General features: G+C 35.1%; 1 protein-coding gene and 1 pseudogene across 1 annotated transcript; both read left to right on the forward strand.

Moving 5' to 3' along the window:
* The first annotated feature begins 26 nt into the window (after positions 1 to 26).
* Positions 27 to 6,136, forward strand: LOC129357349 (alpha-2,8-sialyltransferase 8F-like). Its single transcript, XM_055026647.1, has 7 exons — positions 27 to 185; positions 660 to 734; positions 819 to 893; positions 3,861 to 4,005; positions 4,983 to 5,095; positions 5,188 to 5,280; positions 5,368 to 6,136. The coding sequence occupies exons 1-7, from the start codon at positions 88 to 90 to the stop codon at positions 5,846 to 5,848; spliced, it is 1,080 nt and encodes a 359-aa protein (XP_054882622.1). The 5' UTR covers positions 27 to 87; the 3' UTR covers positions 5,849 to 6,136.
* A 2,229-nt stretch (positions 6,137 to 8,365) lies between these two features.
* LOC129357346 (alpha-2,8-sialyltransferase 8F-like) lies at positions 8,366 to 12,117 on the forward strand (annotated as a pseudogene).
* The last annotated feature ends 29 nt before the right edge of the window (positions 12,118 to 12,146 follow it).

Raw genomic sequence — 12,146 nt, forward strand, 5'->3', positions numbered from 1 at the left:
TTACATCAGGCGTGTCAAGAGGCTGGCTTGTGAAACAGTCAGAGGAGGAAGATCATGAAGGAGTCTGACGGGTGAGTCCAGCCGAAGATGGGAGGCATGAGGGGGCAGCTATTCCGTTTTATGATCGGCCTCCTGTTTCTGGCAAGCCTGCTGACCATTTTAATGTGGTACACGCTGGACAACAAGTAAGTTGGCTTTTTCCTTGCTGTGAACTGATTCTGCTTGATTTTGACTGAAGTGGCGCAAGATGCATATGAGGACGATGTGTATTATATCATCGTAATTTACATGCCTAATGTTTCTGCTATTTTTCAGATTTTACTGATAGTTTTTGTTTCCGTAACCTAAAATACAGCATAAAATGTTTTTTCTTTGAGAGTCTTTTCAATCTGAGTCCTGCTGTTGAAGAATATTTTGCACAGCTTTTTCAAATGTTTAAGTATTTTTCCACATTCAGTCAATCTTTGGCGATTTAGCAATTTTAACACAACTTAAACAGAAAGACTCTCACCAGAGTTAAAATTAAAATAAAATAAAAAAAACTGCATAAACCTGGAAAACATATAAAATCACACACAGTGTAGGATGAAGTTAAAGCTGCAGTATATAAAGGACTGTGTTAATCAATTTGGTGTTTTTTTCTCTGATTGGTGTCCCAGAAATTTGAAAATTCGCAGACACCTGCCCAAAATGAAAATTGTCCCCCGGTCTACTGATTCCTGCAAAAACTGTGGGTAAGAACTGTTGGAGCCTTTTTTTGTTTTGTTCCATTTCTGCCCTATGTATACTGACCAAATCTCTTTATTCATTTGTTGCAGAGAGAGTATAAAGAAAGCATTGGATATTTACTACAAAATCTGGAGAAAACAGGAGGACAGTTTCAAAAATTTTAGGTAAAAACCTCTTTTGTTAAATCATTTTGATGATTTTAGACATTTTCTTTGTCTTGATTGTGAAAATAATCTGAGAGCTGAGTTTACGAGTATGTGTGAGGTGAGGACTCAGTTTTAGCTACTAGTCTTACTGCATCAGCTTGTCTTTAAAAAGTATTTAGAGATATGTAACAACAAAACTCATTCAGAACAAAACGTCATTTTTGAGGGAAATATATGATTTTCCGAAAAAGCTAATCAAAGATTTGGGTAAATCCAAAGTATCTGGTAAGGACAACTGGAGGACAACTCTCTCCAGTTGTTCTTGAGTAAAGGATGGGACTGAGCATCCTTTACTGGCTGTGCAGAGTTTGACTATGAAAGAGGAAAGAAAATTGATTTGGACATGCTTTGGATAGGTAGCTAAATAACTCCTGATTCACCAACACAGCCCTGCGCTTAGTCTAGCTTCTCCACCAACTTGTCAGGGTTGAGTGAAAAGCTGAGCTCTTTCCATCAATGACGCATGCAGATTATTCTTCAGTATCATCAACTGCTGACCCTGATTTGTCCACAAGCTTGTTCGTTTTCTGCAGTGAGCCATCTGGACAAGGCAGAGAACCCAAAGAGATTTCTATCTGCTTTCTGTATTTAGGTTCTGCTTTTTTTATCGCATCATTGTGGGGTGTGGGTGTTTTTAAGCCTTTTTGTAAATGTTCTCTTGTGGAAACTTTCTCTCCTTCTAATGAGCTTGTGGCAATTCATTACCCATAGTCGATTTAAAAAGACACATATTAGTTTATTTTTCCCACTGTCTGTACAAGTTAATGCAGACCAAACTTTTCTTATTTCACGTCAGTTAGAATTACCAAAACTATTTCTATTTGCTAAATTTCAGAAAACATCTAGAGTATTCTCTAGATATTCTTTTTGTAACTTTCCCCAAGTTTGAGAGTTTTCATACATTTGGTAAGAATCAGGAATAAATGTCTTTTAAAATGTATAATTTGGGTCAAACCTTTTTGGGCTTTATTCCTCAAATGTGACGGGCTGACTGTCACATTTCAGTGAATTGGAATTGCACGTGGATGTATTTTAAACACACTACTTTCTTACTTGACATGATTGTAAAGTCAAAATAAATCAGCCAAGAGATGATGAAGAACTGCACAAGTCTGGTTTGTCTTTAGGAACAGTTTACAGACACTTGAAGGTGTCGCATTCATCTGTTCAAACAATTATAAGCAAGAGAAGACATAATGAGAATGTCCATCATGCCAGCGGGTTTTGTGTCCCAAAGACGAATGTGTTTTGGTTCAGAATGTGCAGATTTACCTCAGGACAAACGCCAGAGGTGTCATGTAGATGCTGCGCGAAAATCTTAATCTTAATCTTTAGTTTCAACATGTCTGTTGAAACTAAAGTGGAACTGCTTGGCCATCATGACCATCGTTATATTTGGAAGGAAAAGCATGGCTGCTTGTACCATCCTAACTGTGAAGTACATCATGCTTTAGGGCTGTTTTGCTACAGACTCCATATAACAGATGCCATCAGGAGTAAAGAACAATAAAATGAGCAAGAAAGTTGGAGAAATCAGTGTCAGAAGTTGACGATACCGAAGAATAATCTGCATGCATCATTGATGAAAATCCGTGTGGTTTTAATCAGTGAATGTACATATGTGGTTTCAACTGTATATTTAGAGATGCAATGTTTTCAGTGGAAAGACTGATTGTCTGACTTATGTTGACTTGGATTGTTTACCAAGCTTTTCTCCGTAAGTTCTACAAAGGCATTGACCTCTGTCCTTCTCCGGCCTACGCTGTATCCGGTTTTCAAACTGAAACTTTTTGGTTTCTCAGGTGTCTTAGTATCCTTATTTACCCTCTTCTATTGGAATCTTATCAGATGGATTATGCCTTCTTAGCGAGACAGAAAGCCCCGCCCCTTACAAAGTAGGCATGACCATGAGGATGATAATCCTTGAGGAGAGATATTTGAGCATCATAGTAAGGCAGATATATTGTATAGTTTTAGTTTATCATAAACCAAACACCATGGCTTTGATTTCTGCAAGATCCATTTTCATGTGAGAAATCCAGAAGGCAGAGAGGGAACCATTGTATTCTCTGAAGTAGTTAAATAACTCATTGAAACATACCAACTCATTGATTCAGCTCATGTTACATTGTATGCAACATGAGCCGAAGTCTGAAGTTTCCCCAGGGTTTCCTAAAACCTGGGCTTTGATACTCGCTCACACAGGCTGCCAATTTCTTACAGTCTCCTCAAAGTAATAAAATCTTCAAGATGATTCTCTTCTAATCAGGGATAAACTATTTCCAGGCTAGTGTCAGGAAAACCTTCCAGAGAGTTTTGTAGAAACATTTTGCTCTGTTATGTCTGTGACCATAAACAACCCTACTTTAATAAGTACTTTACTTTATTCCAGGATGACAAATTTCACATAATTAGTGACATAGAATCTAGTAGCTAAGTGTGATTTTATCCTAGGACTTTTAATACTGACCATGTACTAATTTCTACTTGCTTTGACAACCTTTGACTTAAGACAAGTTCAAATAACTTACTTACATTATCTAATAGCTATGTGATAGAAATTATCTACTAAACTGAGTTTACGTAGTTATTTTCATCTTAGAATCATATCCTGTAAACTAATCTGTAAATTAAATTATATGACATTTAAGCATCCTACAGTATCCTATAAAAACAACTAACTGTAAAAAATAAACTTATATGTGATGGTTTAAGTACATAGATTTTGTTTCTGAAAAACCCACGACTGCTTCACTTGTTCCTTAAAAAATTGTAAAACTTCATTAAAAATATCCATCTTCCTCTTGCTTTGAACTAGGCTGCCTCCAGCAGCAGACAGAGTGGTACAGTCTGTGTGTTGTTTGACTTTACAATGCTTGATTTTACATTATACATGCAATGAATGAAGTCTTTGTTATTACCCAGTCAGCAGCTGAGCAGCAGGTGCCATGGGTTAGATAAAGCCATCATTAGCCAAATGAACACTCCACTGGGATCGAAGCTTGTTTATGATGGGGAAAAGAAGAGGACGGCTCAAATAAATGCAGAGATCTTCAGCACCTTCCCAAAGGTGAGTTATTTCTGTTTCTTTAATGTTGTTAAAATACAATCAACATATATGTTGAGGAAAGGCTTCAATAGACTTTTCTAAACCAGTATCAGCACACAGGCATTGATATACATTACTGGATTTGTCAATATACAAACAATTAACCAATAATTTAGTTTCACATAATTGCCACTTTTAAAATTAGGATAAAAAATTAGCTTAGCTTTACTGTGGCTTCTATACTCTATGAAGTATTTCATCCGATGTCATGATTGTTTTGAATGTCGCCACGTTTTACAAACAACGGAGGCAGTTAGTCCAGTTTTTGTCGTTTATTAAACTTTTTAATATTACCGTCGCTCCAGTGTACTACAACAAAGGGAAAATAACGCTAACAAATTACTTGTATTCTGCTTTTTCTCACTCTCTTTGTCAGATTTAATCTACATGCAGCCCACAAATTAGAGATTAAGTTCAAGTGTATCAAGAACATCAACACCAAAAAGCACTCAAACATTTTTCACACATAAAACCCCCAAACAGAACATTCGGGCTGTTACAGTTTAATATTTTAAGTACTACTTTTTAAATTGATATTAATGAGTTATTTGCTTAAAACAAACTCCAATATCTTGTTGTAAAATTATTTTAAAGTTGTCTTTGTCTTAAATCAAATGTACTAAGATATTTGCACCAAAACTGGACCAGATATACTTAGTAGGATTTAGTGTTTTTGCAATGTGGCCACAGCAATGTACAAGTATGAATTATAAATATTCAATCAAAATTGATGTGAGGAAACAAAGATTTACTGAAATTACAAATCCATACAAGTAAACATAAAAAACCCCAGTTTAGTTAAAGCCAAGGTCAATATCCAGAAGTCAATGACAAACACAACTAAAAATAAAAAATGTCAACAAATACTTCCAACACTTCATTTCGTACAATCATTTCCATTTCCACATCATGATCTAATCTTTAAATTTTGATTCCAGGTTAGTCCTTTCTCAAACAAAACAAGGGCCTCCTGTGCCGTTGTTGGGAACGGCGGCATCCTGGCAAACAGCCAATGTGGAAAAATGATTGATTCAGTTGAGTTTGTCATCAGGTGACAAATATGTTCCAGTTGAGGTACTCTATAATTACGGTTATACTGCATACATTCCAGGTAACAGCTTCTGTGTTTATTTTGTATTGAAGGTGTAACCTACCTCCTGTTTCAGACGGATATGAGAAACATGTGGGTAGAAAGACAAACCTTGTGACAGTAAACCCAAGCATCCTCTTAGATAAGTGAGCGAGTTTATGAATTTCAGAGGTAATTTATAACCAGTTTGTCCTATACAACCATCTGTCTTCATATGTGCTTTATGTCTGTAGATACGGGTCTCTAATGAAAAGCCGCCGTCCTTTTGTGGAGACGTTGCGGAACTATGGTGACTCCATTATGCTTCTTCCTGCCTTCTCCTTTGGTATGAGCACCCCTGTGTCTCTGCGGGCTTTCTACACTGTTGAGGACTTTAAAAGTCCCATCCAGACTCTCTTCCTGAACCCACAGTACCTTGAGAATCTGGCCGTCTTCTGGAAATCTCAGGGCTTGAAGTCGCTACGGCTGAGCAGTGGCATCATGATGACAAGCCTGGCGCTGGAAATTTGTGACGATGTGCATCTGTACGGATTCTGGCCCTTCAGTATTCACCCACACAGCTTCCAAGACTTGAGTAACCATTACTATGATAATAAACCAGCTAAAAAGAACCTCCATGCCATGCCCATGGAGTTCAACCTACTGCTGAACCTGCACACCCAAGGTGTGTTACAACTACACTTGGGGGACTGTGAACCAGGTGATTATTATTAGTCTTGGAGGAAAAAAGATTAATCTATCAAAACACGTAATTTTCTTTTGAATGAAAGGTTTTTATAATAAGATAGATGGTACACACCCAGAGGGAACATAAGTTTTCTGTAATTTGTATAAAATTACACTGCCAAGAAACGGTTTAGTTTCTTGAACATTGGAAACCTTTGGATAATTTTTATGTATGTAGATTCTATAATGGTGACATAAAACCCTGTCGATGTCTACTCAGGTTTGTGCCTTTAAAGGAAATGTATTATGAAAATATACATTTTGCACATTTTTGTACTTCCATATGTTTTTTTTTTTACTGCTTTTAAAAATGTCCAAGCACTAAAAAAAAACCATCCAGCTCTTTTATGGCAAAAATGTTCATGTTTTTTGGTGTTTGAAACATAAGAAGTTAAAAAAAAAAATCCTCCACAATGTGAAGTAACAAATCAGCAGGAACAAAGTTGTACAATTGAGCATCTGCTCTATTATACAACTGATCAGATGCTCACATGAGTCTGACCTTTGAGTTGGGAGATGTAGCCAGTAGCAACTTATATGGGTTTATCAATTAATCAATCAATCAAGTTTATTAGTATAGACAATTTCAGCAACAAGGCATTTCAAAGGGCTTTACGTCATAAAAACAGAAAAATACAAAGTCATAGAATGCAGTCAACAATCGAAATATTACTTTTTCCCAAATGCTGTCATATTACACATCAAAGTGTCCGTTAGTGTTTCATTTACTATGCCATTTAAAGTGACAAGAGGCCTTAAAACAGCTCATTCTGAAATGTCATGATCTAAAAATAAGATTATGCCCCAAAAAATAAAAAATAAAAATGGCATTTATTATGTTTTGTGTACTGCATAGACCTACCCTAACCTGTTTAAATGATAGGGCACTTTTAAACAGTTTTCCACAAATACAATAATATAAAGAATATTATTTCTATAAGTGCCTGACCTCTTGTGAGAACCATTATCCACAAAGGGAAGAAACAGCAATGAGCCGTCATGGCTGACCAAACAAAAGTATTCCAACAGGGCATCAATGATTCTCTAACGTTGAATAGCATTTTCCCACTAATAAATATAATAATTTCAAAATTACTTTTGAAACTGGTGATTATTATTACTCAGGACATTTTTGCCTGATTTATTTGATTTTTTGAACTATATGAGTTATTAATTGTTTTTATTTTGGTGGAATGAACCAAATTTCTATTGGAGAAAATAAAGCAAAGCTGAATGTTCAAACTTATTTTGCATATCTATTTATATTATCTATATTTGTATTTATATCTAAGTGGAAAAGACACATTGCATGTATCTCCAATTAGCCAAACTCAAGAAGGTTAGATTGACCAAAAGGCTGTTGCCTAATGAGGGAGTATGAGTTTTTCCTTTTATATCTAATTTTTGAAAAAATGGAGATATAATAATTAATTTGAACAAGCTATGACACTATGAAGTCAGAATCTCAGGGGAAAATACAGAGGTGGGAATGAAGCTTTATTTTTATGCAAAAGGTGCAACAAACTTTTAGTAATTGTTACCAGTAGGTGGTGCTATTTACTGCTTAGAGAGGAGGCTTGACATGGAGAGACTCGGAATGTAAAGATTTAAGTGTTAAGTTAACAAAATGGTTGTAGTTTCTGATCATAAAGTTTCTCTGTATTTGTAAAATTTGTCTCAAATGTTTGCAGTCACATTTTGTTTAGAGAAGTGTCAAAATTACACAGATCTGTTTCAACAGCCCAGCCCATTATTCTAAGGAACGCTAATGAAATATCCTGGTGGCGGCATCAAGATCTGTTGTTAAATCTATACTGAGCCAGAGGAAATTATGAGTTGTTAAAGTGGTAGCATTATGTCTGAAACATTCCCCTCCATCACAGATTAGTTTGTATTTCAGTTGAATTTCACAGGTTTATTAAGTTTTGCATATTTGAGTGTCTTAAGAGGGGTGTGGACATTTTTAAGGGGGGTGTCACTTTGCATGTGTCACTTTGAAAAGTACATGCAAAATGACACATATACTTTGCAAGAGTATTTTTATATGGGCATTTTAAGCTCAGCTGACGTCCTCTTATTCATTTGATTGCTGCTAGTTAACAATTTCTACAATATCATGAAATGATATATGTCTGTATTTATTAAAAAATAAACTTTGTCAAAGGTTTCAGAGAATGACTGACTCACTCAAATACATTGCCAAAACAAAACAACCTAAAATGACTTCCAGATACTTTCTGGAAGAAAGGAGGTCGCCGAGTCCTTCCAGATATAACAGTTTAGAATGAGATAAAAGAAAACAAAATTCTTTATCTCATCTAATTATTTCTTTTTTTTATTTGGTTTCTCATGGCTCACAACTGTTTTAATTTAACATTAACTATATGTAAAATCTACACCAGAAATTAAGCAATCACAATAGTTAAACATTAAACTGGAATGAAGCCTGTGTGCCGATGTGCCGATGTGCGTTCTTACAACAGGTTTTGTGGGAGGAGGGGGAAGTAGCATGAAATCATCCGAGGTATGAGACCGTTCAGGAACAGCTTCAAAATTCTCCAATGCAGAAAAGCAGACGGAAAGTGAGAGGAAAAATTAGCAGAAATAGAAAAGGATGAGGGGAAGAATTTTAACTTCAATCGTCTTTATTGGGGAGTTTGCTGACTCTGGTGTGGTACTTACAGGTCATCAGGTAAGCAACTTAAAATCTTAGAAGACAAAAACTCAAGTTTTCTGCAATAAAAAATGTGTTGGTTTATTGGCAAAGAACTTTGGTTTTACAAGAGGTAATTCAAAAGTAACATGCTTAGGTTTTTTAATCATATTCACACAACATTTTATTTATATGATTAGAAATTCAGTTTCTTCTTCTCTGATTAACAGTTGTTCTTCCAGGAGAAGAGAAACATACTTCAGGAAAATTTTCAGACAAAAACAGCAACTTTATTTTTTATTATCACTGTAATAATGCTACTGTGACTGTCAGAGTGATGAGAAGGACAATTTTTGTGGCAATTGCATAAAATATAACATTTTGATAGAAAATTTCTGAACTACTTGAATAATGTAATAAATAGGCTGAGGTGGACAAAGTACTCAGTTTCACTAGTTGAGTCAAAGTACTGATCCTGCTAGTCAAATATTAGCAGGATTATGGATTAAGTTCTGAATATGCATTTTGAAAATACATGTTTTTTTTTTTTTTTAGTTATTTAACAACACATTTCACTTGAGGGTTGTTGAAAATATTTGGGTAAATTGTCTGTTATATATTGGACAGAATAGTAACTGCAAATATAAATATAAATAATAATAATAATAATAATAATAATAATAATAATAATAATAATAATAATAATAATAATAATAATAATAATAATAATAATAATAATAATGCATTGGTCTTACATAGAACTTCTGTAAACACTCAGACGCTTTGCAATTTTATAAATTTTTCATTCACTTCCTCAGTTACAGTAAAGTAGAAGTGTACAATCACACCAATATATATATTAATAAAGACGTTGGTGATCGATTTAGTGCTCTCCCTGGACATAGTGATAATTTTGGACTTGAATCAGCAGCGTTCTGGTTGCAGGATAAGTACCTGCCCTTTCTACCCATAAAATATTCCTAATCATACCTTTTTTACAACTCAGCTACTTTCCAGAGAATCTATGCTTAAAGGAAAAGGATTAAAAATTGTTTTACAGACAGTCATAAGTGACTCATTCAGAAACTCTAAGTTGGGAAAGTATGACATGCTGAGCTGTAGTTGGTATTTGAAATCTGTGAACCAGCTCCTTTAAACGAAAATAACATTTGCTGCGGTAACCTTGAAACACTTTTGCACAAATACAATTCAACAAAGTGTATTTAGTAGAAATCCATCAATAGAATAAACGGACTAAAGTCTTACATGAGCTTTATCCATGTTAGAATCAGAAGACCTTTTGTCTGCATCAAAAGGGTTTTTATTTCAGCCAATTCAAACAAAGGTGTGTTGCATAAAGATGCTTTTATAATTGTGTAATGGGTTATTCCGTGAAATGTGCTAAATAGGCTACATTACAAAGACGTTAGAAAACCTTCTCTATAACTGTCAGAGCTGGTGAAGGAAAAATAATAGTTTTTTTTATATAACAGCTAAAGAAATCGCAGAATTTCTGACAAATGTGTGTGTATGTGTTTATCATTTTGCTGATGTTTTTTCTGCTTTTTGTGGGGTATCATAGCAATGGGGAAAGTAACCAAAACCAGCAGCAGATGAGAAGCGCACCTAACACCGTTGCTTCTTGTGAAAACTGCGGGTGAGAAAAGAAACATCTGCAGCTATTTACTTTAGCAGTCTGTTTGTTCGAGTCCAAATCACATAAAGATACAAGATATCACCATAGAAAATAACAGCTTCCTTTGTTGTTGAATTTGTCTTTGTTTTCCAGAGAGAAAATTAAGCAGGCATTAGAGATATACTCTGAAACCTGGACAAAACAAGACTTCAACTACGAAAAATTTAGGTAAGGACTTTTTCTATCACCTCATTATGTCATTGTAAATTAATGAATTTGGCTGTCGTTAATGTACCCCGAAAGAAAATATTTAGCATGAGTTTTTTGTGATTTCACAGGTTGGACCTGAGAGTGAACGTCAATGGTTTTGATAAAGCCGTCATAACCCAGACGAACACTCCAGTGGGATCCAGGCTTGTTTATGACGGTGAGAGGAACAGGATTTTGAATGTGACCCAACAGATGCACGACTTATTTCCAAAAGTAAGTTGTTTTCTTACAACGCATCATGTCTTGAACCTCATGGTTCTTTTGTTTTTTCTTGAATATTCTTCCTTAGAAACAACAGAGCCGTCTCTACCTTTGGTGACATGGGAGAGATAATGGTTTAATGCATATTTATTGGCACATCAAATGTCTCCCAGATCTTTTGTTTTGTTGGTGTGCCATGTAGATAGATTATAAAGGCCTATGAAAGTCCTATCTTTCACCCTTATCAACGATCCGACTTTGATGAGGGACTAGCATAATAGTTTATTGGGCAAAAACCACACAGTCATAGTCCTTCAACAGACTATTCCTGACAAGTTCCCAATATTCAACAAGCTACAAGCTAAAAATCACAAAGAACATGGGAGGGACAAAGCTAATATTTACATCAGGTCTATTTCTCACCAGTAATACGAGAAGATCCAATCATATAATCTCCCTCTGAGTTTTTTTAGAATATTTAGACAACGACAAAATAATTTTTAGAGAATTCTTGTAGCCTTATAAGACTAAGACAATAGGAAACAAAACTCAGACTAGAAACAGATTATTATCTGAGACATTTTGGCAGGAAAAACAGCAGTTAAGATGGAATATAAAGAAGATAAATTTACAGTCAACCCTCAAGGCTGAAAAATAGATAGTGGTTTATTTTTAGACCTTTCTGGAGGTAGATTAGATCGGCTTCATGTGTGAGTATTGGCTGACCTGCTAAAATTAATGAAATCTGGTCAAATTTATCAGTGCACTCCTAGAAAATATTGTGGTTAAATAAACATTTGAAATTTCCTTCTTTTGCATGTGGGTTTTCTGTAAGTTTACCCAACAGTTCCCCCAAAGTGGTAGTGTAGAGGAAAACTTCAAGTATAAAATAGGCACCTCAACATTATTTTTCTTTTCTATACTTAATTAATTTCTTCTCATTTTAAGTTCTTTAGTGTTATTTCAGTTATTCGGTGAGATTCCATCCAACCGCGAGGTTGTCACCAACGCGCTTGTCGCATAGAGAAATTTGGACACACAGAAGAAAAGACCTGTAATGTATTTTAAGATGTTCTGTTTAATTTAATTTAATGATTTCAGGGTCATCCTTTCTCAAATAAAAGATGGGACACATGTGCTGTCATTGGTAATGGTGGGATAGTGGCAAACAGCAGCTGTGGAAAAATGATCAATTCAGCTGATTTTGTCATCAGGTGAGAAAAATGTTGAAAAAAAAATCTATCATATTTGAAAATTGCCATATCTGAATTCATGTTTGTTCTTCAGGTGTAACCTGCCTCCTTTGTCAAACGGATATGAGAAAGACGTTGGAACCAAAACAAACCTTGTAACGGCAAACCCAACCATTCTCTTAAAAAAGTGAGTAGATAAACCACTAAGTTATTTTGTCATCTTAAAAACATCACTGATTGTTTTTTTCCACATTATATTTATATTTGTAGGTTTGAGTCTCTAACGGACGTCGACGTCCGCTAATGAGCTACGGCAATTCGATGCTGCTCCTT

Source organism: Poeciliopsis prolifica, unplaced genomic scaffold, assembly GCF_027474105.1.
Source record: "Poeciliopsis prolifica strain line A6 unplaced genomic scaffold, Auburn_PproV2 SCAFFOLD243, whole genome shotgun sequence".
Classification (NCBI taxonomy): Eukaryota; Metazoa; Chordata; class Actinopteri; order Cyprinodontiformes; family Poeciliidae; genus Poeciliopsis; species Poeciliopsis prolifica.

Bases quoted from the DNA above. Each gene is read 5' to 3' on its own strand.
- LOC129357349 (XM_055026647.1), top strand. From the start codon at position 88: ATGGGAGGCATGAGGGGGCAGCTATTCCGTTTTATGATCGGCCTCCTG. The intron at 186-659 runs GTAAGTTGGCTT...TTGGTGTCCCAG, and splicing joins TGGTACACGCTGGACAACAA to AAATTTGAAAATTCGCAGAC. The intron at 5,096-5,187 runs GTGACAAATATG...TTTGTATTGAAG, and splicing joins TCAGTTGAGTTTGTCATCAG to GTGTAACCTACCTCCTGTTT.